The following is a 25,719-nucleotide window of genomic DNA, read 5'->3' as shown; positions in this document are numbered from 1 at the left end:
CTTCTATCACAATAAATAGATTTACTGGACGTGGGAGAAGCTAATATGATACAGACACAGACAAGAGATTGGCAGGAAACTGGAAGGATTCGCTGTTTCTGAGATTTATATTGAGTGCTGATTCAAAATAGGATTTTGTGAGGTGTTCCCATCATCTCTTCACAATTTTACGCCCGGTATTAACAGTAAGTGCAATTCAGAAGAGCGGAGAAGTCTTATTCTGCATTTGTAGGTGATTTAAGTATCGTTTCCCATCAATGATTAGCTCAGGAAGTATTCATCTTCTGTGAATTACATAGAAATGTTGATGGAGAGAGAAAACCTATTTTCGTTTTCTTTTATTATCCAGCGAAATACTAAATGCCATCCATATGTGTTTAAAAGACTTGCTTTTAAAATTATTTTCCCTGTTATTGCACTGCCTGTGACACAATTGGAAAGTGCGCATGATTATACTTGTGCTCCAAACGTTTGCCTGCACATGCATACTGTAGGAGCAGTGAGTGTGCACGCCTGCAGACTAAAGAATCTAAGGGAGCGTGAAGGAAAATATCCCTGATTTGAGTGTGAGCCAAGATACCGGAGGGGAAAGTGGAGGTTATCAACCTGCACCTGAGGCTCTTAACTGCTAATGCCAACACTTCCTAATAACCCTAAGGGTCCTGATGGAGCGGAAGGACAGAGGGGTCAGAAAGCTGGGCTCCATGCCCACGCCTGGCTTATAGGTCAGGGGCAGCAGGGAGGCAAGAGCAAAGGTGCACAGAGTGTTGAGTCCAAAGGCCAGAGATTGTGTCACAGAAACAGCAGGAACAACGAAGCATGGGTGCTTATAATCCCTGATTTAGGGCTGCTTCTAAAGTGGGCTTTGTTTAAAAAGAGAGACATGCACACACAGCTGGAAATGACGCAACAGTAATGAGAGTAGGAGGACACCTCTCTGGAGAGTGGTAGGCCTTTCAGCCAATTCTCAGCCATTGATTCAAAGCAAAGAGACAGGGCAGAGCCACAAGGACTCGGTATAAACGGAACAGGCATGTCACTCAACAGCTCTATTCACCAATACCTGCTGCAGAACTGAAGATGACCCAAAGCAGAGTAGACAGGAAAACAAAGAGTCCAGGGCTAGGTCTACAGAATGATTTTACCTGAATTTAATGAGGAAAATAACAGATTATATAATATGTTTTTTTTATTTTTAGACTGCCGAACTCAACACACTGATGCTATATCAGCTCACAATTATCATGTGAGGTGATATAGCATCAGCACTAACCCAAACCAAAATAAATAGCCAAACCCAGAGGGATGCACCCCCTGAGGCCAATGTAGATCCATCATCAGGAAGTTCCTGTTCCAGTCTGGCAGCTAGTAAGGGCACCCCAGGGGGGTGGGTCCAGCTTGGCATTACACTATCCCCCCCTCCCAGGGGGAAGGCCAAACAACACTGGAGTGGTGGATGCAACTGGAGGAGGGTAAATGGGTGCACAATGAGTGATGCCTCCTACCAGCATGGATATAATACAGGTAAGGTTTGGCTCTAAAAGGATGTCGAATGGGGGCCAGATGAGCAAGTCCAGACTTTAATTAGTGCTTATTCTGCTTTCACACTGAGCAAAGCGTACAAACATGCTCTCAATCACAAAGGTGAGAAAAACAAACAAAAAAGGCTTACAAGTAAATACAGGGCTATTTTTTTTTTTATTTAGCAATGCTGTAAGCTGAAAAGTACTCTTCAACTCCACTGTTTTCCTCTGTGCACAGCGACTGCAAACCTCAGCATCTGGTCATCCACTGCCCTTAATCTGAGAGCAAGTTGTTGATGTGCAACTCGACACAGAGAGCAAGGACATGCAGCGATTAGGGATGATCAACAACGACACAAAACGAGATCAAGCACAGCACACATCACTGGTCATTTTCTCTACGGTAAAATCAATACAGATGACAAAGGGCAGAGACGGAGTCAACTGATCCACGCTCTGCTGGGTTTTCACAATAAATGTATGTTGTTTAGCCATGTGTCATTGCTGAAGTGATTTAAACATCTTAGAAAAACAATCCCTCAATCATTCTGACATAAATTGCTGACATAAGCTTCTTTAATACAGTGAAAGGGGGAAGCTTTCATGCAAGTAGAAAACAGGAATAGATGTTTAGAAATTGGGCACAGAGGGATGTGGTTAGAAATCCTTACATGTCCATATATAATTAATTATTTAATTTTTTATTAATTATCAATAAAACATATATGAAAAACTTTTAAATTAGAAAAAAAAAGGAAAATCAAACTAAAGAGGAGCAAAAGAGCAAATTTTACAAAAAAATAATTTTTAAAGTCCAATTTGAAAGAAAATCAAAGATATATTTTATTTCATAAAGGAATTAGAACCAAATGTAAAAGCCTTAAACTGACTCCATAAAAAGCTGTAGAAACTTTGTTAATGTACATCAAGAAAGTAAGAAAAAAAAAATAAATCCACAAAACTCCAAGTTCCACTTTAATTTTCATGTGAAGTTAGAAAAGCGCAGGTTTTGTTTTCCAGTTGGGTCTCTTCACGTACCTTACAGAGTTTCTGGTAGCGAGGTGAGGAGATGGCCATCCTCTGGAGCCTGTGTAAGAAGACCACCACTTTCTGGAGGGAGGTCCGGACCATGGCCATCATCTTAAGACTGCTACAAGTCTGCAGCAGCCTACTCCCGGTCCGCATGCTAGCACTGCCCAACCCCACTCATATTGTTCTCCCTCTCCCTCTCCCCAGCCAAGCGACCAGACCCCAGCCAAGCTGACGTGATGCGTGCACGCACACAAAAACACATGCACTCCGAGAGAGAGAAACACTCATACATGTAAACTCAGCTAAGAGTGATCCCACGCTTCATCACACATGTACACACACAAAAAAAAAAACACCTTTCTTTTCTTCCACTCTCTTTATAAACTAATGCATCCCACAGCACACACACGATGGAGGTGAATCGGACAAAACGAGACACTCACTTTCTCCTCCACGCGGACATTCACACGCGCAACCGGACCGCAGAACCAGAAGAGAGAATTATACAAATCACTTCTGACGGCACCCTGCCGAGTCAGTCGAAAACCGTGGCGAGGGAGAGTTAAATGAAGACAGAGAGAAGAGGAGCGAAAAGTGCCGGCACGACCAGGATGGGATGGGAGGAGAGGAGAGAGATGAGGAGAAGGCAGCACTGAACAACGAGAGCGAATGCTCACATGAGGCTTACTTTTCGCTGCCTCTGATCTGGAGAGAGGATGAGAGGAGAGAGAGAAACAGAGAGAGAGAAACGGGGACATGAGACGCAGCAGCGCGGGGGAAAGCAAACAATGATTCTGCCATGAGCAGAGGATGACATTACGGCAGCCAACGAGCAGATCAATACACAAGAGACAGCGATAAAAGTGAAAGAGGAGAGATGGAGCTGGAACAAATGAGATGCAACCACACTATAGAGTTTCAAAGTGTCTGTGGTTCGGGTGGGTGGGGGTGGTGGTTGGGGCGATGGCTGTTCCAGGCATCCAGCTTTCCTAGAAGTATCCATTCCTTTAATTTCCTTTGTTAGCAGTCTGAGGAAGCACACATCCATGACTTGGATGGATAAAAACTCCAGAAGAACTTGTAAATACAGATTCAGGATATTAAAAAATCCCTGCAAATCGTACAACGTAAAAGCTAAGATAAATAAAAGCGAGTCAGATTGATTTCAATCAAAACTATCCGATCAAAGATCAGAATCACTTTGATCGGTAAACAGCAGGTCCCAAACCCAGTGACTTCTGTTCCATAAACTGCTGCAAATCTAAAATGTTTGAATTGTTAATCAATCCCCCTAACAGCATGTGCATGTCTAGATGTTCTAGCTCATGACAACACTTCGGTCTAGTTTAGGATTTTCTGTTGGACTTGAAACTATTAGTTCCTTAAATAGGAAACTGCAGCCCATTTCTACATCAGTTACACGCTTTAGTAATTTAATTTACAGATTCAATTTTGTTTTTGCAGACAGATTTATTGTAAAGAAAACAGAAACCTGATCTTTTTACCACTTAAACCTTGAATTATGTGCTTTTTGTGTTGATAAAGGTCAAAGAAATAATCTGAAAGTACCCAATAGCATAAATACTAACTAATGTATTTTCATATCAAGTAATGCAAATGAAACAGAATTAAATCTGCTACAAAATTAGCTCCCTTCTTATCAGCCACCATTTCCAAATGATTATCTAATCTGAACTGTAAAGCATAAATCATGTAGGAAATAAAAAATAAAGACGGGGTGTAGTAGAAGACAAAAGGCTACCAAACTTGATTCAGAGTGGGATTTTGTTAAACATTTGAAAAAAATATCACCTGAGAAATATCACCTGAAAGTCTCAGAAGAGAGGAAAGATGATATGAAAGAGAACAAGACCAAAACCATAATATTAAAGCACACATAGGTGGACAAATCATTTCTAAAGAGTTTTCATTTTGATCAGTAATGAACGGTCGTAAGAAGCATGAAAAAGCAATGTTACTTGATATTGAACTGATTACATAGATGTAGTTAACCCTTATTTAACTTTTTTTTTTCAGTACACTCCACATCATCCCTACAGCTCCATATAACCGACTATTGGAAATTAAGATCTAGATCAGCTCTTAAATGAAAGCGAAATGTAGGATTCAAAATATTACAGCCTAGCAAGTACTTTATCAAAGTGCTTGTTTACTATTCCAGTTTTGTACATTTTAGAAAAAGAATGTAGTTCCAGTTTTACTATGTTCCAGGTTTTATGATTGTAATTGATTTTTGTGGTGAAGAATCAGAGGAAAAAATAACTCCTTCTCTTTCTCTCTCTCTCTCTCTCTCTCTCTCTACAAGACAAGGACAATTTATTTGAAGTGAGGATAAGCAGGCTTGACACTGACTCTTCTACATAATTACAATATAAAACAAGCACAAATTGACTGTCACAGACAATAGTTGGATTATGCTACATAAAGCACGTTATTGCCTGGAAGGGTTCTATACAAATGAATAGAAATAAAGACGTTTGTGCACTCTCAGTGAAAGGCAGCACTGTATGAACAGAGGACCTCTAAACAATATCAAACCCTCAAAAGCATCTATTCTTGTCATTCAACACATCCCTGACTTACAAGTTGGGGAAAGCATATCGTTAGCTCTGGATGTAGCAGGTTATATCTAGATGTGTTAAAGTAAAAGTCTGGTAAGCAAAGAATAACCAATGGGTCATTATTTATACCTAAAACTATCGAGGCAAGCGCCGGGGGACCCAAAACCCCAGATTGCCAAAGGCAACCCCAGAGCAAAGGCGCCCAGGAGGGGCCAACCCAGGAAATCTGCCCCCCCACCAAGGGAAGGGGAGAGACGGTCCTGAGGAAATCCCCAAGCCGCTGCAATGCCGGAGCTCCTAGATGAGCGTGCAGGCTCCGCCGGCAGCCAACCACCCCGAAGTGGAACCGGCCATTGGCCCCGGGGAGCCGAGGCCCCAGGGGCGCTCCGGCCATAGGCGGGAGCTCCACTTGGGCCTTGGAGGGCCAGGCCCTACGGAGCAGCTGCCAGGAACAAGCCAGCAACCCCCAGGGCATCTACCCCCCAAAAACAGGTCACCACCAATGCACCAGCGGGCCAAAGCGCCAGCCAGCGGAGGGGGGCAGGATCAGTGCTCTGTGGGGGTGGGTCTTTGGCTCCTCACAACCACTACTGAGCATTTTTCCTTTGGATAAACTTTACATGCACAAGTGCACTCTCACAATTACAGGTTCTTGGTTCCAGGTACTTAGAGATTCACTTCCATATAGAAATCCCATATTCTTATCTTCAGCTACCACAGTATACATGTCAGATTAAATAATACCACTTATACTTCAGTGATAGTATCAAGGTGCCACTTTATTGTATATCTTATACTATATTTGTTGGTTGTGCTGTTCTTTTTACATCTCTTTGCAGGTGATGAAGCAGACTGAAGATGTTTTATCATTGGCTCCCTTCATCTTTTCTCCTTTCTCCTGTTTTTCCTTTCCTGTTCTACTTACATTGCAATAAAGCTATTTATATGAGTAAATGATGCCGAATACTATGGCGATGGCCGTACTGCTCCACTTGTGAAAGCAAAATCTGTCGGGCCCTTTTTTGACATCAAGACAATTATTCTTATTGCCACATTGCCAGACAAAAAACATAAAAAAAAAAAAATAATAATAATATGTTTGTGGTGATTTAATGAATTTAGCTTTATCACTAAAAAAAATAAAAATAATTTTCGTAGCGATCACTGAGTCCGAGAACAGCCATATTTGTCCAAATATAGTAACGCCTCACTCCTGACAGTGACGTCACGTTGCAGTAATCCTAGCACCATTCTCCCCGCTTAACAAGCAAAATCAATGGGAACTACAAGACACATCTGCAATCAACATCAATTATTTAAGATTACGAGGGGACTTCACCTTTGAAATAAACAAGCACTATAGTTAAACTGACAATACCCATATGCATGGCAGTTGGATGTTGTAATACATCGGGTAAAAGTGAAAAAGTGATTTCACCTTTCCAATTCATGATCCTCCACGGGTTCGTCGTTGGATTGCCAACTTGAAGAGGGAGGATTCGCCATCGAACTTCTGGCCACGCCATTAATATGTTACTCTCTGCTTCACATAGTGCACCATCATGGATAATAGTGCGTTGTGACAAACACCAAATACAGCACTGGGACTTGCTAAACAGCCAATACCGCACCGTGACATCACAAACCGGTAGGTGGCAGTAGTGCTCTTTGACAAACATGTCTCCGGCAAAGCAATTGAAATTACTCTTTAAAAACACTTATCATTTATGGAAAAGTATGTAATAATTTCATACTTAAAGTACTTTCAGAAGTTTGTATTCTGAATGTGACCGGATTTTCCTTTAACAGAGGCTGCTTCATCTGCTCGATGAACAAACAACAAAGCCTAATATAGGGATGTCAAACTTGATAAAAATCAGCTCTTTAACCTGTGTACCCTTTTGCACTCTCCTGCTAGAGGCTATGTTGCGTTAGCTTCGGTCATGCCTGTACATGAGCAGTATGATGGAGTTACTCTTCACCACATGCCAGAATGAAAAATCCCATCAGCTAGAGGTTATGATATCATTCATAGTGGGGTAGTTATTTAATGTGCCGGCTTAAGATGGATGGGTGGGAAAAATAACTTCGCGTAAATGAAAAAATAGTTACATGTATTTTCTCTAAAAAAAAATCTTTTTTTCCATTTCTAATAAGTGCAAACAGGAAAATAATGAAACTTCTGCTCTGCTTTAAATAAGACCTGCTCTAAGATGACTCTGATGTCCTCTCCGATGTTCAAAGAGCAGATGAAGCACTGGTCTTTAGATTTTAGGGTGATCAAAGAAAATTCTGGGTTTATGAAAAAGGAGAAAATGTTTTCTCAGTCTTTTTAATCACATATTTAGTCCAAACCACATTTTTCTTCGTTCTTAGTCAATAAGTTATAAGTGAAATGTAAGCAAAATAGAGGTGCACTGATTCAATTTTTTTCCAATCCAATCCAATACCGATACCTGGAGTTATCATCTGTTGAATGGATGACCCATATATCTTGCCACATTAACAAAGATATAGTCGGGCTTTATATTATTTATGAACAAATACGCAGCAATAAAAGTTTCCATTTAAAGGGCACTAGATTGGATTTCCAATATCAACTTCCCGATATCCGATCCAGCTAATTAGTCAATATCAGAGCCACTTTGCCGATCCAGGTATCAGATCAGTGCATCTCTGAAGCAAAACCGTGTAGACATGCTAGTATTTACCTAGAACCTGAGCTAATCACTTTGAAAGAGTCTCTGCAGGAGCAAGATAGACATGGCTGCTTGTTTCACCTAATCCATCGAAAACGTTTATTTTAACTGTTTAAAACCAGCGAATCTTTGGCTGAAGCTGCATAAGCACAATAACTGCTGCATCTGTAATGTCATTCTATGGCACCCTAAGTAACACGGGGAGTGCTGGCCTAGTGAACTGTAAAGTACCTTGAGATGACATGCGTTGTGAATTGGCGCTATATAAATAAACTGAAATGAATTGAATAGTGGTTAGAGCAGTACGCTTGTGCTCAAAATAACCCATTAATTAAACAAAAAATACATATATTTTCACTCAAGTTTGTTATAATATAATAAAAAGCAGCACTTTAAATCATACACAGAAGCTTCTTGGATTTCACTGGATCTCAAGCACTGTTTATAATTATGCAGGAAAACTTTGTGGACTGCAAAACAAGTCCTTCTGCTCTCTGTGCCTTTCTGAAAGCAGTGAGTGCAGGAACACATCAGTCAGAATGCAACTAGAAGTCTAGAATTAGAGTTAACTAAACACTAAATCATGGCACAGCCTTCAACTATGTGTTAGCACACAGTGTCTGAGGTTTAACATCCGTCTCTGTTTCATTAACCCAGATTCAATGGGTGAGAACCATCCATCAAAGTCGACAGCGTCGGGTAATGAAACAATAAGAGCCTGTGGGTTTTAATCAACTCTGAAACACCCAAAAAGTGCTGTGTGTTGAGATTTTCCTCAAGTTTAACCACAATTCAGTTGCTTAATTAAAGCGTTTAGAGCAAAATACTGACCCTTGAACACGACATGGTTTTAACAAATTACCAAGGAGTTCTTCAGAGTTGTAAAAAGCTTAAACTAAAACAGAAACAATACAACCAAGATGTAAGTATAATTTCATATCAATACTATTATTATTATTCTGAATAATATAATTGTAAAACTAAATCTGGGTTTAAAACAAAGGGTAAATAATAATAGTAATAATCAAACAAATTAATTTTGCCTAATTTTGGCACAAATGCAATTTTTAAGAAGTGTGATGCTGATTTTATCAGCAACAAAACATAAACTGAATAAACTGAAATATAAAATCCAGAGGAGATAAGAAGAGTCAGATTTTGCAGAGAAATATTTCCAATTCAGAAGGTTGTATAACAAATATGTACCCATTATAAATGCTGAGGTACGTATCAATGACTCTAGAGTTATGCTGATGCGTGACGAATAAGATGACGGGTGTCAAATGATCCCAAAGGGAAGGACTGGGTAAATGACAAAGCAAATGAAAGGACGAGAAAATACTCACAGCCTGAATACCTAAGCAGCGCAGAACAAGACAATCAATGAGCCACATTCAATGCATACAAGAGTTCACACGCCCTCTGCATGCCCTCTCAGTCACACACCTTTAGCACACTGATGTGCCTGTCCACACACACACACTGTGGCGTCAGTTCAGCTGCTGAGGGCTGTGTTAATGAAGGATGAACCTGGGATAATAGGCTAGCACCTGTGCGTGAATTAGAAGCACACACCATTTCTTTTTCTATTTCCAGGCCTACCTCCAGCTGTCGCCTCAACTCCTTTACATGAGCAGAATCCTGGGTTACATCTTCCCTCTGTGAGGCGTCGCCCAGGACAGTGACTGTAGTCTCTGCCTCCTGGAGCCACCTAAGGAAAGACTCCAACTCCTTTAGAGACACCTGGACCTCCTTCAACTCACTGTCCAACTGAGCACGACGGTCGCTTGCTCTGCAAACAAAACAACTTGTCAAATATGCAACAAACAAAGAAAACACATAATTATATAGAAAAAAATGATAAGATGGTGGATTTACCTCTGAGTGATACTGTTCCAGGCTGCATTCTGTTTCTCTGTAACCTCTTTGATTCTCCTGGTGTCATCAGAAGAATACTCTCGTAAAAGGTGAGTGGAAAGCTCATTGAAGGCTGCGACTGTTGCTTGGTCTCGACCCAGAGCTTGGAAAAACTCCTGTTTTTCCAAAAGAGACGGAAAATATACAAGGTTTGATTCCCTGAATACAGGACTGATAGACTGTTACAGGAAAAGATGCACTGAGATACTGAAATGAAGACAGAAAAACAATGATTGGAGCTACTTTTTTTTTTAGAAAATAATTTGTTATGAAGAAATTAGAACAGGGAATAAAGTCCGGAAATGTTTCTCTGTTCCATACTTTCCTTTTCCTGAAGGAACCTTTTTTCCCCTTCAACTTAAATTCATGCATTCCTGAACTGCTTTGGCCTAACCTCAAGTTCAATTATAACATAATAAAATTTTTACTTATTTATCTGATCCTTAGCTTCTTGACCGTGTTTGTTCAACCTCTTCCCAACCCAGCAGATTATATAAGACGTTCATTTAGCATTAAAAAATAAGTCATGCCTATGTGACCAGGACCTTCTGACTTTAAATAGACAATTACTCATCATGATTACCCTGTCCAGTGGGGGTAGGTGTTTATAAAGCAAGCTTTGTTATCTTAAACTCATACGCCCCCTAGTGTTGAGTTCTTAAACATCCGAGACAGAACTCATTTAAGGAAACTTAGTTAAGAGGATGTAGGTGTGTAAATGTTATTAAGGATCAAAGTGAAACTTCAGAGGAGGGATTTACTCATTCCCAGCTTAGCCTGCTCCACATTAACCCTCTAATAAGAGTTAAGTTTTGCTCCTGTCTATTGGGGGAAAAAAAAACCTGAAGTAAAGTTCAGTCTACCATGGTGACATGGACACGCATCAAAGTAAATGACCTCGGGAATTACACACATCACAAATAATGGCTTAGACATAGTGGAAATCTGCCCTAACCTTGGAGTCCTCAAGCTGTTTTGTCAAGGGATCTGTGGCCCGCTGGAGAAGGCTGTGGAAGCGTCCTTCATTTTGAGAAATAAGACCTTTCACCTCTTTCCTGTTTTCCTCCCAATGATTGCTGTGGACAGTCATGTTTTCTAGCTGCTGGAGTCGGGTTTCGACGCCGTGCTGAGTGCTGTCCCACTGGCTGCGCACTTTCTCCACTACAGACAGACACAAATTATTGTTTGAAAGACAAACAACAAGAGTAATGGTGCTGAACCTATCTATAGTCCTTAGTGTCTTATATGTAGTTAAACAGCACAACCTGCTCTGTACGTACATTTCTCAGAAATGGACGTGCGGACATCGACGTTAGAGGTTTTGTTTTTGATGTTCTGTGCCAAGGTGAAGATGTCCTCCAGCTGGGAGTGACGTTGTTCTAAGTCACTTTTTGTCACCTGTAAGGAGGTAAAAACAAAGACATTACACAAGAGCACTGACTAATTATTTATTGGAATAATCTGACACGAATGGAAGTAGACGACATTGTTGGAAGAAGAGTTACACTTTTTTGTGATAAATCACAAAAACTCTAAATAGATCCCTCGTATTACACAAAAATTATTTTCTTACATTAAAAAAATTTTATTGCTCCATGCATTTGAGCTACGAAGAACGTTTTCCTTCTGATAAACCTAAATAAAATCCAGAACAACCTTTAGTCATTTAAACCACAAGTCTGGGCAAGAAAACCAATCATTATGTCATAAAATTAGTTTCTCTACGACATAAAAAATAGAATTTATGAAATAAAGGGCATGAATATTTTTGAAAGTCACAGTATATTTTAATTTAAACTATGAACCCTCAAAGTCCTCCTTAAGCTTCAAGAAATTTGACACTTTTGTGGAATTAAATGAATAAAATCTCACGTCTGAGTGTTATTTCAGTTTTTCCAGCTCATTTCCTCCTCTACCCATGCAGGGTAGTTGTTGGCTTTCGCTGAAGCCAACAAGGAAAGTTTGTCACCAGATTGATTTTTTCCCCTCCAAAAAAAAAAGCATCATATTAATTATTTAGCAACCAACTGGGTATAGTTCAGGCCCCCATTAACGGCAGCACAGAGTGTGAGGACGCCATGCTGCATTTACTGCCAACGGTAGAATATGAATACAATTAGTTGATGCAAGACCTCTTTAATGAGCATCTGAGAAGACGAGAGCACAGCCGCTGAATGAGGAAAACATGAGTTGCGTTTTTATTGTCTCAGTGTGATGGCTAACAATTAAAATTACAGAAGCACAGAAGCTTTTCACCCATTTTTTATGACCAGGCAACTCAAGCTGTTCTCTTCTAAATCATGCTATAATTGGTAACGACCAAATGCATTCTCAAAACTTTATTAAATCCAATTAAACAGCAAGAACCAGCCAACACTGTCTGTATACTGACTGCATCCTCCCTTCCTTTCACTCACCTGAAGGCGTCCTATGGTCGTCCTGATCTCCTTTGTGTCCCCCACAGTCACAATATTAGACTTGAGCATCTGAGTGATGAGCGTTAGCCAGTCAGCCAGCTCGGTGGCAGTTTTATTCAAATCAGTGGGGGCCACAGTGTCTGGAGAATATGGGGCCCAATGGTGGGAATCCTCGCTTTGCAAGGCGGGCATCGGAACAGGCGAAGGGGCCGATGACACTGGCACATTAGCAAAGAGAGCAAAACTGACATTAAATGGCATATTTAAAATTCAAAGGAACATTTAGAAAAATGTTTTTTTTAAACTGTGCCAAGCTAAATGAAGCCTATATATTGTCCTTATGTAATTATATGCACATACAAATTCAATAAATTTTCTGCTCATTGTTCTAACCTGCTGTTCTAGTTTATTTTATGAATTTTTGGGATAGATTATGTTGCTGCAGGAAACTTTATCGCTGCTCCCATGTTTCCTTTAAGTATAAATTGTATTATTTTTTTATCCTGATGCTCCACTGCTTTTTAATACTGATAGGTATATTTCTTTTATTTAATAAATGTCTTTATTTGACCAAAGACAATGCACAAATAAACAGTCTAAGCAAGAAGAGATGTCATGTGCCAGGTTATAGCAAAAATGCAAATATCTACGCGCAGTCCCTGGATACGTTGACGTTATAGTTCATAAAATATATACAGAATAATACAATTGTCACTTTATTCACATCATAAAAGTACTTTCCACTCTCACTCACTCTCAGCTTACAGCACTCATATTACAGTCATTGAATGCGTACAGGTTTGCTTTGATAATGACCACTATTTGGTCCCACAATATCCTTAAATGCAGGTATGCGCTGAATTTTTTATGTATTTTTTTCAATTTTGGGCACATACATAGTGTATTCATAACGAGTCCAGAACTTATGTCCAACAACAGCCGAACTTACGCATAATGCACGGCAGCGTAATTATGAAGCCTCAGTTAAAATTGCTCCTGAGGGGACCAGCAATGCGCCCGGTCTACATAAAAAGATGTCTTTGATCGCGGTATTAACCTTGCTGCTGTTTACCGCCTGCCCAAAAGAAAAGAAGAAAGAAAAAGAAAAAAGAAAGAAAGAGGGTTCGCAGTCGTAGTAGGTTCAGATTCAGCGCCATGCCTGCTAGGAAGTTTTTTTGGTCGTAGCCGCATGGAGGATCCATCACACTCACCATGTCGCTCACCCTATAATGGCATAAAGTCTGGAGGAGTACTCATGGTTTCCTCCTGGGACCCCCCTTTTATACCAAAACGCTGCCATTACCCCATTATACAGCAGCTGTAAGTTAGCAACACGTTCAGCGGTCATCTGGAGCATGCTCATAACTTATACAAAGAGTACCCGTAACTTATCCAACGTATGCCGGCGTTTTTGTCAGATTTTTCGTAAGTCCGACAGGGGCTTAAGAGAACGATTGTTGTCCAAATGCGGTTCCGCGTCTTCAAACGCCGCACTCTCCTCTAGCTGACCGCCTTGTGACTCTAGAACTTCTCTCCGAATTGACTGTAATTAATTTTCTCAAAGGGGGAGCAGCAATATTATGGATTATTTTAAATGGAGCAGAAATTTGTTGTTTTAATTATGTTCATAAATCGTTTGTTTCTCATCTTTCCATCCTGGATCAATATGTTGCTTTTTTTAAATGTTAACCCTACTTTATGCTGTCATCAGGCAGGATCAAGGGGATTGTTTTTAGTTTTGTTGTGTCTGCAGGTCAGGCAGTAATAAGGTTGGGGTGTAGTCAATAAAACTCGACTTAAAATGTAATTAATCACACTCAATTTGTGATTTAAAACAGACAGAAGCAAAACAAATAAGGTAAATAGGTTCTTAGACTATTTACTTATATCCTGGATTCATAGAAACACAATAAAATAATTGCCTATTGTTCAGTACCAAGTTGCTGATCTAGGACGACATGTTGCTGCGGTGTCCACGGCGAGACGGGAACCTGAAGCGATTCCCTCAAGTGGCCATCCAGGGCTTTCCAATCAGCAGCCAGCTGCTCTACGTTACCCTGCAAAGAAAAAAATGGCAAAAAGGCAAGGAAATGACTTAGTACAGGAATTAGACCACATTAGCCCAAAAGAGTTATTAAATAAATATATCCTGTATGAAATTGATTCAATAGAAAATCAGGAACCTTTTCCTGAGGCGAGAGCTGTTGATGTTTCTGCAGCTCAATAGAATGAGCCAACAAGTCCTCCAGGTCCTTCTTCCTGTCTTTCATAGATGCCTCCAGATTCTGTGAATGTTTAAAGAAAAACAGTAGGTAAAAGTGTTGTGTGAACATTTGTGATTTTTGATGTAGTCTTGATAAAGAACCTGGGCTTGGACAGGATTCAGTCCTCTGGAAACAATCGTCTGGTTTGTGATGTCGACCCAGTCGGTCAGCTTGGTCATCCTGTCCTGGAAGAGGGTGTGACTCTGCAGGTTTGTCTCCACCTCCCCCACCTTACCTAGCAATTCATGGGTCACCTGCAGAGGGAAAGAAGTTAAAGGCAATAATAGCTGGGAAAAGACTCAAAAAGGAAGTAAAAAACAGGAGTTTGAAGGACGACATTAAGTTTGCTTATAAAGCGAATTGCACCTTGCTCCACTTGAGATTGATGGCTCTTAGTTTTCCAACATGATGGTCTCTGCTTTGAATGCTCACACCAGGACTGGCCAAGATCTGGGGAGCGTGTTTGTTCAGCCAACCAAGGCGCTCATTCTGAGCATCCATTTCCACAGCAAGGGCCTGCAAACACAGACACACTCCACCATAAATTCTACAAAATTTACAAGTTAGGAAGAAAAAAAAAGAAACAACCAAGAGGTCTAATAGTATTCACAGCATCTCTCCCAAAAGACGTGTTTGAATTGAAAGCGTTTGTCCACCAGAGAGAGAAAAATAAATAGAATTAATAAAAAAAGTTAAACTCAACTGTTTTGCTCACAGAAGGAAATTATATTTTATGATATTTGTAAAGTGGAAGGGAAAGGATCCAAGGTTTTAACATTTTATCATTCTCCATATATTCAAACCCCCAATCAGCATTTTAACAGAAGAACATTTTGTAGCGAATCAGTGAAAATGTATTTTGGGCCACTGCTCCTCCAGCATAACAGACAGAGAACAGGCCAAAATCTGGTCAGTTTTCTTTGCTAAAAAAAGTTATTAAAGCTTGAAGAACAATAGCGAACAAAGTTTTAAGTCTAGCCACAGATTTCCAACAGCTTTCCTATCTTCTGATCAACTCTGACCAGTTTCCGTGTCACTTCTTAAGAAAACATCGCTTAAAACTTTATGCTTCTCAAAAGTACAGTTTTGCATCACATGACCAGAGCATTTTGACTGTGTCCCTAACATGGCACCGTTACTAAAATAAGATTTCTTATTATCTTCTTTAAACGATAGTCAATGTCTTAGATAAAAAAAAAAAAAAAAAATCATCTAGCTAAATATTTATATGATGCTAGTCACTAGTTTAACAAGCAACATCTCTGTCCCCTAATGTTTAAATATGCTTCTGCATTGGGTTAGAGACGACCGTACCTTCAGCTCCTTCAGGTTTTCATCAGTGGCTGACACTGGCAGGGAGCCAACAGCGTTTTCTGCCTGATCCAGCCACACAGCGAGATTGTCACATCTCCTCACCAGGTCTGACAGGGCTGGATCCCCCCCAGTCAGCCTACACACACACAGAAACGTACGCATGCATGCAAAACATTACTGTGCATCCATTTATAGGATCTGCAGGATGCAGTTTTCATTAAAGAACACATTTAAATTATAGTTCTAGACTGCAGTAAAAGCATTGCCCTAGTAAACACAGACAGTTAGCTGACCATGAACTCTGGGTAAAAAGCAGCACTTTATTGTACATTCAGATCAAGGTATTGTGAGATTTGGATGGAGTAATGTCACTGCATTCGCTTCATCTTACATCCAGCCTTTCTGTGAATACCTGCGCTGTCTGTCTAAGACCTGTCGGTTGACAGCTCTCCAACGTTGCACCAGAGTTTCTAACTTCTCTTCAAGTAGGGGCCCATCAGGAGATGAAAGCTGCCCAATTATCTTCTCCCCGGTGCGAGTCAAACCAGCCAGGATGGGCTGATGACTGGAAAGTCCTTCTTCCAGCTCCTTAAAGAAGAAATAAAGGAAAACTAGCTCTCAGAGAAACAGAATAATCGTATGCAGCTCATACTAAATCCTAAGCTCAAGTACAGCTCTCGAAGCAAATCCATTATCGACATGAAGAGATGATTTGAGGAGGTCCAGATTTAAGCTGCCAAATCTTCACCCTCCAACAGGAGAGATTTATCGAGCAGCGACAGCCCTGTAAAGTGAGGTGAGTGATTGTAGGGCGAGTCAGCTGTCGGATGTCTCACTTCTTTTCCACCTGATCCTCCTTCTCATCATTAGCAGCAGTGAAAACATGAAATGTATCCAGACAGATTGAGCTCAGCTCAAGTGTTACACATCTCCCTGGTAAAGGTGGAAGTGCAGTAAGCGATAATAGAACGGCCTTAAAGGAGGTAATTTCTCGCAGAATTGAAAGAAGCACTTAAGTGATGAAGTAAAGTCAAAGGCAAGGTCTTTTCTCATCTTAATCTTGACTTTTTCCTCATTTCTCTTCTGCATAATCAAAATATAAAAAGTATGTTTATGAAATTCAAAGTGGAATTACTTTATTTTACCCATTAAGGAAAAAAAACATTTAAAATAAATATTCTGACATACTGTATCGCCAATCTGAGACTTTAATTGCCCTGTATAGAACTTAGAAAGTTGCTGACAGTGTATCTCTAATGAAATTGTTGCCCCTTGTAGTATAAAGCCCCCGCCCCACGAACCGACCTCCTGGTGTTGCCGTGCAGAACCGAGGTCGAGCTGTCCGTCAGGGCCGACGCTTTCTAACAGCAGGGTCTCAGCTTCAGTCAACCATTGTGTCAGATCCTTTAAGTCACAGTGAAACCGCCCCCACTCCTCTATGGCACGGTCAAAACTCCTATAGAACAACATGAAAAGCAAACCCAGAGTCATGCAGATGTTAGGAAAAATGTCATCAAGCTAAAAGTCAACATCACAGCGTTAGCAGCAGAGACTACACTGGTTTGCACAGCTTTAATAATAGAGAAAATAAAACAAAACGCACAACAGACATGAGCAAATTAAATCTTAGGTTTCCTTATTGGGTAATTTATTAATTTGGCTGAAAACAACTACTTTGGCACAAATTTCTCTCTTGTTAGTTACCTAATATGATCAAAAGTAGAGGTACTAAGACGCTGAGTAAAATGAAGAAAAATGGATGTAAAAAGCATATAGTTGGACTGAGCAAGAATAAACTGCTTATGAATTATTAGTGTTTGCAAAACAATACAATATAGCTCCATATAACTTCTTAGCTTCTTTCTTTCCTGTCAGCTTTCAGAGCTTCACACAAGTCCACCGTCTGAGAACTAAATCTGGTTCATTTAATGGGAAATCATAAAAACTGATGGTTTAATATCTATAAAAGAAATCTATTAGACTCAGGAAGGCCTGAAACCACCCAGAGTCCCCCCTGTAGTGCCGGTGAATATTAAATCTAAACCAGTAGGATGTTAACTGGAAAAAGAGAAAAATCTGAGCCTCATCAGCATCCTCGTTTTGCAGAATCTCTTTGAACAAAAGGGATGAAAGAGACAAGCTGAGGAAATGAGCTTTTGATGAGCTGGTTTACAAATCAAGCTCCATTCTTCTGATTTGCAGGGACACCCAGAGGTTTCTGTGATTATAGGCTGAGAGCTTCAGTGTTTCCATGAGCATTTTCTCACTAGCTTAGATAAAAGTTTGCTCCCGCTGCAATCAGCAAACAACCACTGTCATCGAAGAAATCAGGTTGATGATGGCCAATGTCACCCACTATCATTTGTGTACTTATGGGAGTGAATCTGTGAACAGGCATTAGATTGTTTATGCTGAAGGAGCGGCTTCAGTATGAATGAAGGTCAGTAAACGCGTGCTGCATCGTGTACTGTTCTATATTTATCTGTGGACAGCTGGCCTTCCATTTCCCTGCAGATTTCATCAAAAGCCCTGACTCAGAGGTTCACAAAGCTTCTCGATTTCCCGGTTTCTTAATTTTCTCCTTCATCAGTTTTGAGTTTTTCCAACTGTAAGTCTATATGTGAAGTTAAACATACCCTTTGCGCTGATTGTACATGCGATTGAGTCGGTCCCACTCCGCATTCAGCTGTGTAAGGTTGTCTCCTATTTGAATTACTTCATCAGGGGATGCGTCTCGCATGGCTTCAGGCTGCCGTTCATGGATTCCTGTGACCTGCTCGCTTAGATGCTCCAGGTTATCTTTAATAGTCTGGGGAATAAATGTATATATAACAAAAATGAGGAAAAAATACAAACATTCAGCAGAAGAACACATACGTTTAGAAAAAAACAGCAGAATATTATCTGAACGTTTGCAAAGCTGCTAATTTTAATGTATTTAAATAAGAGTTTATGTAACAAACTAACAGAAAGTGGTGATTTTTAAAACAACATCTGTATCTGTTTTCAGTTTTTTGCAAATATTTTTAGCTGGCAGTATTTTGGAATAATGTCCACCTTCAGAGTGTCCTCCTGGCTTGAAAAGTCTTCATAAAGCCCCCCGCTAAGCTCCGAGGAGTTAAGGAGCAGCTCATTGTCGGCCATAGTGAGAAGAACTTTGTTGATCTCCAACAGGTAATCAGAAGGAGAGAGAATCTGTGTGCTGCTGCGCCCTGTTGCAGCCGGGCCCTGCATGACACAGAAACAGAAGGAATCAGTGGCTCATAGTTCTTCCAGAATCAGCGTGCTCCGACATCAAGTGGCAGCTTCTGATATGGACCAGTGGGTGGTTTCCCAGGGTGGCTTTAGAAAGACGGGACACAAGCATCAAACGATGATGCCATTAGCTTTTTTTTTATTGCTTCATACTCCGTGGGGAGTTTGGTCCCCTAAGTGTTGAGCAGATGCCTTCTGCTTTCGACAAAAATAAGGGAATTAGTTTAAATGCTTTGTGAGATGCAGAACTGGTTCTTTCCTGCAATTTTACAAGGCCAAATTATAATTTACAAAGATGTTAGCAAAGTAATTAAGACTAAAATTAGGAATATATCTATAGCACTAGAACCGAGCCATAATATTAAATCTATAGGGAGAAGATAGAGTAAAATAAGTAAAAGAAGCTCTATATTTCAGCAACAACTCCTTCATATATGTAGATATGAGCTGCTATGAGATTTGTTTCGTATGCTTTTACTGAAATTACCACTGATTTATGGTGCTGGGCCAAAACTCTGAAAGCAATAAAGAATAAAAACAAATCTATGACAATAACTCCTGCTAATTTATCACACTTGTTATTCCAGATATAATAATAGTAACATTTCTATGTTACTATTATTACAGATATAATAATAGTATATAAATGTGCCAGTCCTGTTTAAATGCAAAAATACAGACTAAAGGGGAACTTAATATATAAACCGCATTGTGCATATCTAATATCTAACCCACAGCCTTTTAATTAGGCATTGAAACTATTTTCAAAGCATGACTCTGCATCTTCTTCTCAACTGGAACAAGTTTCAAACAGCTTAATTTGTAGAACAAAGAAAAGGCTGTAAGATTTTTTCACAGACAGTAAATCTGATCAGTTTTGAAACCTTAGAGAACCTTTGTAACTGTAATTAGCCTACGCCTATTGAAAGCGCTGCATGTATCCGTCACTTACCTGCTCAACAAACTCAGACTCTGATGATGAGCTCTGAGACATTGTGACTTCCCTAACTCTGCCCTAAAGCAAGCAGAAACACAAACAAGATAAAGTTTGCACATAAATATTTAAATAGCATAGATTTTACATTTGTAAAATAAAAGAAGGGATCCGTTTATTTGTCTCACCCTGTAGGAAGAATATTGGCTCTGCAACCTGAGCAGCATGACTCTCAGCTCCTCCCTCTGAGTTTCGTCTGAAGTTTGCTGCAGCAGCTCTTCTCCTCTTTGCAGCAAACCCTCAACGTTGGCCTTCTCCTCATCCATCTGGTACAGGGGAAGCAAAGAAAGGTTTTGGATTAAGGCACACAGATTCCTGCCAATTCAGTTCAGCTCTTTAGGCTGCTATGAACGGATGAAGTTTAAAGCGCTACAGAGGATCCACTCAAGAAAACAAAGCGCTTCCTGACTGGGGACAATGACCTCCGCTTGGATCGGTCAAGTTTTTTCTCCCAGCTGGTGTGTTTACAGTCATAAAGGAGTTAAACCTTGATGTTCTCAATCAAAGCAGGCCTTATCAGATGGCAGCCTTACAGTATATAGCCTGTATTTCAGGTTATCCTTTATAGCACACATCATAAAACATAATAAAGAGGATAACTGGGGTCAAGATTCCTTCTTGGTGCTCAAAATACACAAGAAACCTTACAATTAAATCTCCAATCAGACAAAGGAAATGTTTCTATTAGGGTGCAGAGTGATTTAAAAATGAAATAAATCATGATAACAATGGGTACCTCGTCATCATCGAGGATGTTTACTGGGAGCTGCTGCTGATGGAGAGTCTTCAGCGTGTTCTCCAGCTCTACCTGAAGGTCCTTTATCTCAGGAGGCTCAGGCCTTATTTCAGCCTGGCTCTCCAGACTGTTAGTGACCTGATTTAAAGGAACAAAACAAAAAAAACAGAGGGTATGTCGAGTTCAAGTTCGAGTTGCAAACATAGGAGTATTTATCTGACCAGGTCCTCGAAGAAAGGGACATTTCTGCTAAATCAGAAATTAGCCAATTAAATCATTAAAACCCAATTTAAACAAAGGCAGATTTAACTTCTGATTGATTTCCAAATCACTGGTCGTCATCTTCTCAGAGTAAAAAAGAAACAAAAAAAAGGAAAACTGGCAAAAAAATGACATAATTTAAAGGTTAAATCTTTTATGAAACATGACTCCTCTTTATGTACCTGGGCAGACTTTATGTGCTGGGAAACTTTGTCAAAGTTGCAGTACAGCTCTGCCAACTTGGGCTCAACTACATCTCGACAGGCGGGGCCCCTGCTGGTCATCAGGATGATTGCTTGGTCCCTGACGTTGTCCACGCGCCGACCAATCATATCCAACTCCTCCATCATCCTCTGAGAACAGACCACAAACTAGCTGTTCATCTTTTTATCAGGCAACAGTGGAAGTAGGAGCAGAATATATAAAATATTTAATTCAAATATACAACTAATGCTAAGCTCTTAATTTTAATTCACATCGGGTAGAGAGGGAGAGCTAACTGGAGTTTTGGGATAAATTAAAAACAATGCCTTCCTTTTTTGAGTCAAGCTGAATCCCAAACCACCCCTAAGCACTAACCCTTAACTATCAAGTGTCACTCTCAATGAAGTCTCACTCGCAGCTTTGAAAGGTACATTGATTGAATGTGGGGGGATAAATGACAATGGAATGGGTCCTTTCCTCCAACGGAAGAGGAAAGCAGTTGTTGCTATGGCTATACAATGACACCCCGTGTGTGGCAGTTGCTCTCTGACATTAAATATAACATTTGCCCCTTTCTTAAAACAAATGTATACGGTCAAATACAACTACTCATGACAGTACCTTCCATTTTGGGATTAATTACGTGTTTTTTAATAAACTAACTTGTTATTTTCTGTGAGTGTGAGGAAGATGCAGCAAACCAGCAGAATTTACATTTTAGCAGAACGTATTTCCTTTGCTGCCGAATTCCAGCGAGTAAGTACTTAATGAAGACTCACTATTTAAGGGCTGCACGGTCCACTCACCCTACCCACTACTTGGTTTGGGATGGCACTTATGTGGCGGACCCTCCGCAGGAACGAGCAAACAGAGAGTTTAGGGGCCAGTTTGGGATTAGGCCGCAGTCTAGGATTAGGAAAGTATAATAGCTTTCACTGTCTGAGGTAACTAAAGTTCAGATTTCCACAATTACATTCTCCCATTTCAAAGAGATGTAGTGAAAGAAAAAAAAAAGCTTGTGAATTAAAAGAGTTTAATTTTATGCCCGATTGCTCTAAATTTAAATTTTTTAATTACAGAATTCACTCAGTATATTGTTGTATTGGTAAGAGTATATTTTTTCTTGGACCCTAATTTTTTAATATATATGTATGCTTTATACTTGGGTGTGTGATTTTTGTATGTTTCACTTTGAAAACTTAATAATTGTATGTTTAAAAAAAAAAAAAAAAAAAGAATTCACTCAGTAATCAGGTGTATACAGTAAATGTTAAAGTTGCCACTAAGAATATAAGCTGTTTCTGTTGTTTCACATTCATGTTAGCGGTTCATTTAGGGGAAGAAAAAGTGTTAAAATATCTGAACATATTAGAGCAGATTTAAAGTTCTTCTTTATCCCTTTGTGGGTCCAGTTCCAAATGTAGCGCATTTTTTAAACCCATAAAATTAAAAATGTTGTAAAAATCCGTTTAAACGGGCCAATAAAGATTCACAGATCCCTTTTCTACAAAATTAGATTACCTTGTTTGATCAATTAAATTATTTATTGTTTTTTTTGTAGTTGGTTAAGGTAAAAAAACAAAAAAACTAAAACTAAAAAACAATAAAATTTGAAAAACATTCATATGTTGACAATTATAACCTCCTCAAGGAGGTAATATTTTAGGGTCATTGATTTGTCAGTTAACAAGTTTAAGGGGAAATCTATAGACTTTGAAAATGTGCTGTTTGGAGGACGTCTGTGCTCTCTAGTTTATGATAATCTCCTTTTTGAACCCTCTCTGTAACTTTAACCAGCTTGGAATAAACATTTGGATACAAATGATTTTATAATGTCATTCTAAACCGCTTTAGGTAATTACTTTATGTGCCAGTTGCCGTCTCACCCAGATAGTGACAACGCCTTTGGTTTCAAGAAACAACAATCATACCTCGACAACTCTAGTCTCATGTCATTTACATAAAACCAATGAATCAATTAACAACCAAATATCTGACCAAAACTTTTTTTTTTCCTTTCAAATATTGAAGTTGGACAAAAAAATAAGATACTGTAGGAAAAAAATTATAGAAATGATCTTATGAAAGAGTAAAAAAGACGTCCTTCAATGGTTTTCAATATGGTAAAACAGTTTTAGAGAATAATTTATTTTATTTTACATTCAACATTTTATGAAAAATGTTTCATTTTCAATTTATCCATGGAGTAAATATGTTTCATTTAAGGCTGAGACTGAACATGTTAATTACATCTCATTATTTAAAAAGCTTTTCTTTTATTAGATTTTATTTTTTAAATGGATCATACCATTAAAAAAATAAACATGAATCTATCAGAAAAAAAATACATTTTACTCTTAATTTTTACACTCTCAATTGAGGTATAAATCCACTACCTTAATTGATCCTAGACCAATGAATAAAAGCGACACAATCTTAATCTTAGATAACCAAATCATGACATGTTGTGTGCACCATTTAAAACAAATCCCAATCCTCCCATATGACTTGTACCGGTGTGTTATATTTAAGACACCATGTTTATGCTTTGCTCTTTACCGTGAACTCTTTTTCCCTCTCAGCAGGAGGCAGCCGCTCGGCTTCATCCAGGTGGATCTGGGTCTGGTAGAGCCAGGTACTGATGTGAGCCAAGTTCTCATCAAATATCTCCACCTCACTCTGGTGACTCTGCACACACAGGCACACAAGCAATTAAAACTCTGATTACATAAAATAAGATTTAATACAGGACATGGAAAAATTAAAGCTTTTTTTTTTTATGTTCAGTTTGATAATAGAGATTAAACTGAATCCATACTAAGATATTTTATATATAACATTTAACATAGATTATAATATGAAGGATTATTATTAGACTGATATCTTTCTTTAGATATAATTTAGAAGAAGCTGTGTGTTTTACAACATTAAGCAATTAGAGCACTTTGCTTATTCTAACAACTTAATTAAACGTGATGGCTGTCATTCATAATTTATTCCAGTTGTAGGGAATGTTTGCTCTAACCAGAACAGCGCTCAGCCAATCTTCAGTCCAGGTGTGAACTTTCCCCCAGGATTCGTTAAGGCTGCAGAGTTTGCCCTCCAGCTGAGCCTCGCTGCCCTCCACCAGCGTCTGCAGACCCGCACTGACCTCCGTCAGGTTGGAAAGCTCCACCTTTCGACGTTCTGATTCCTTCAGCAGACCCTGATTGAAATGACAAAGAAATACAAGAACTTAACTAATGATAGGAGTAATAAAGAATCCAACTTTAATATTTTAAAAAAAATAGCTACAACATAAAAAAATCTCAGTAGGGATTTTGACTCCTGGATATTAGGATAGATTGTTTGCATACAGCTAAACAAACTTAAGAAATGAAAAGTTATAAAAAGAAAACGTTCAGGATTCAGTTATTAACAGTTTGTGTGCTCCACCTTCTGGTGAGTCAAAGAACAACACTTATTTGTTATATTTAGCGTGTTTTTTTCTTTACAGAAAGTAATTAAATTTTGAAAATGAAGATTGGAAAACAAAGGATTAAAAGCTTAGAGAAAGTCTACAGTAACATCTGCTTTAATAAACATCCACTAACATTAGCCCATCTAATCTCAGCCTCGATGTCAGCTGGCATGTCTCCACAGCTGTTCTTCTGCTGGAGCTGAGCTTCATTAGTGCTCAGCCATTCCTGCAGGGCAGCAGTCTCTTTATGGAACCTCTGAGACAGAGACAGAGCTTTCTCCAGGTCCTGTTTGCCCTCAGTTACCTGTGAAGACAAAGAAAAGGCCTCTGAACCATCATCAGGGTCTGAGAAATCTCCAGATTCAACTTTTTTTTTTTTTTTTTTTTACTTTATGTTTATTTGCTTTATAAACAAACATGAACAAGAACTCACATTGCTAAACATTCCTTGGCACATAGAGATTATGTAGCAGTGCATAACGGAGAGCAAGTAAAAGAAAATCCAGCATCCATGGAGCTGACTGATACAGAATGTAAAATGAGCAAATAAACTAGAAAGATGGACAGTTAATACATTATAACAGTCTGTGGGATTCAGTACAATTGGAAATAAATCTTTCTATAGGTAACCATCTCTTTACAAAAACATCAGACTTCAGTTGTAATTGGGCAGTTAAAGCCTCCATTCCATATACCTCCTTCACTTTCTGCTTCCACTGTGCAACCGTAGGAGGCAGTGCATTCCTCCATTTTATCGTTACCATTTTTCTAGCAGTCATCAGTAGAATATGTAGTAAAAATTTTTGATCTCTGGAGTACTTGTCCTCAGGATTTAGGTCCAATAGAAACTGTCTCGGAGTGAAAGGCACGTCAGTACACAGAACCCTGTCTATCTCACTCTTTACCCCCCTCCAGTAAGGAAGCATCATTGGGCAATCCCAGAATATGTGTAGGTGGTCGCCAATCCCTCCACACAGATTCAACTTTTTATGGTTCTTTGTCCCTTAGGTTCTTTTTAAATGTAAAACTATAATGACATTTGATTTGTCTACAGATGGCAG

The 25,719-nt window shown here is 39.3% G+C and overlaps 1 protein-coding gene across 7 annotated transcripts in view; it reads right to left on the bottom strand.

The window, feature by feature from the left end:
* utrn (utrophin) overlaps positions 1-25,719 on the bottom strand; it is a 207,941-nt gene that overhangs the window by 161,124 nt on the left and 21,098 nt on the right. For 5 of the 7 annotated variants that reach the window (XM_038274309.1, XM_038274312.1, XM_038274311.1 and 2 more), the window contains exons 13-33: positions 24,792-24,962; positions 24,224-24,403; positions 23,758-23,886; positions 21,177-21,347; positions 20,734-20,871; positions 20,126-20,263; positions 19,956-20,018; positions 18,806-18,976; positions 18,385-18,557; positions 17,054-17,204; positions 16,161-16,336; positions 15,749-15,884; positions 14,801-14,950; positions 14,536-14,688; positions 14,354-14,455; positions 14,107-14,227; positions 12,171-12,388; positions 11,034-11,151; positions 10,709-10,914; positions 9,715-9,869; positions 9,439-9,628 (exon numbers count right to left, since the gene is read on the bottom strand). In XM_038274309.1, coding sequence (XP_038130237.1) covers positions 9,439-9,628; positions 9,715-9,869; positions 10,709-10,914; positions 11,034-11,151; positions 12,171-12,388; positions 14,107-14,227; positions 14,354-14,455; positions 14,536-14,688; positions 14,801-14,950; positions 15,749-15,884; positions 16,161-16,336; positions 17,054-17,204; positions 18,385-18,557; positions 18,806-18,976; positions 19,956-20,018; positions 20,126-20,263; positions 20,734-20,871; positions 21,177-21,347; positions 23,758-23,886; positions 24,224-24,403; positions 24,792-24,962 — 3,210 coding nt within the window. Of the gene's footprint in view, positions 1-2,561; positions 3,329-9,438; positions 9,629-9,714; positions 9,870-10,708; positions 10,915-11,033; positions 11,152-12,170; positions 12,389-14,106; positions 14,228-14,353; positions 14,456-14,535; positions 14,689-14,800; positions 14,951-15,748; positions 15,885-16,160; positions 16,337-17,053; positions 17,205-18,384; positions 18,558-18,805; positions 18,977-19,955; positions 20,019-20,125; positions 20,264-20,733; positions 20,872-21,176; positions 21,348-23,757; positions 23,887-24,223; positions 24,404-24,791; positions 24,963-25,719 lie in introns of those variants that run through there. The other 2 variants (XM_038274314.1, XM_038274315.1) reach the window with 2 other exon arrangements.

The sequence above is a fragment of the Cyprinodon tularosa genome, unplaced genomic scaffold, assembly GCF_016077235.1.
Source record: "Cyprinodon tularosa strain WSP-4 unplaced genomic scaffold, ASM1607723v1 ctg907, whole genome shotgun sequence".
Taxonomy (NCBI): domain Eukaryota; kingdom Metazoa; phylum Chordata; class Actinopteri; order Cyprinodontiformes; family Cyprinodontidae; genus Cyprinodon; species Cyprinodon tularosa.
This window is presented reverse-complemented; position numbering and strand designations above follow the sequence as displayed.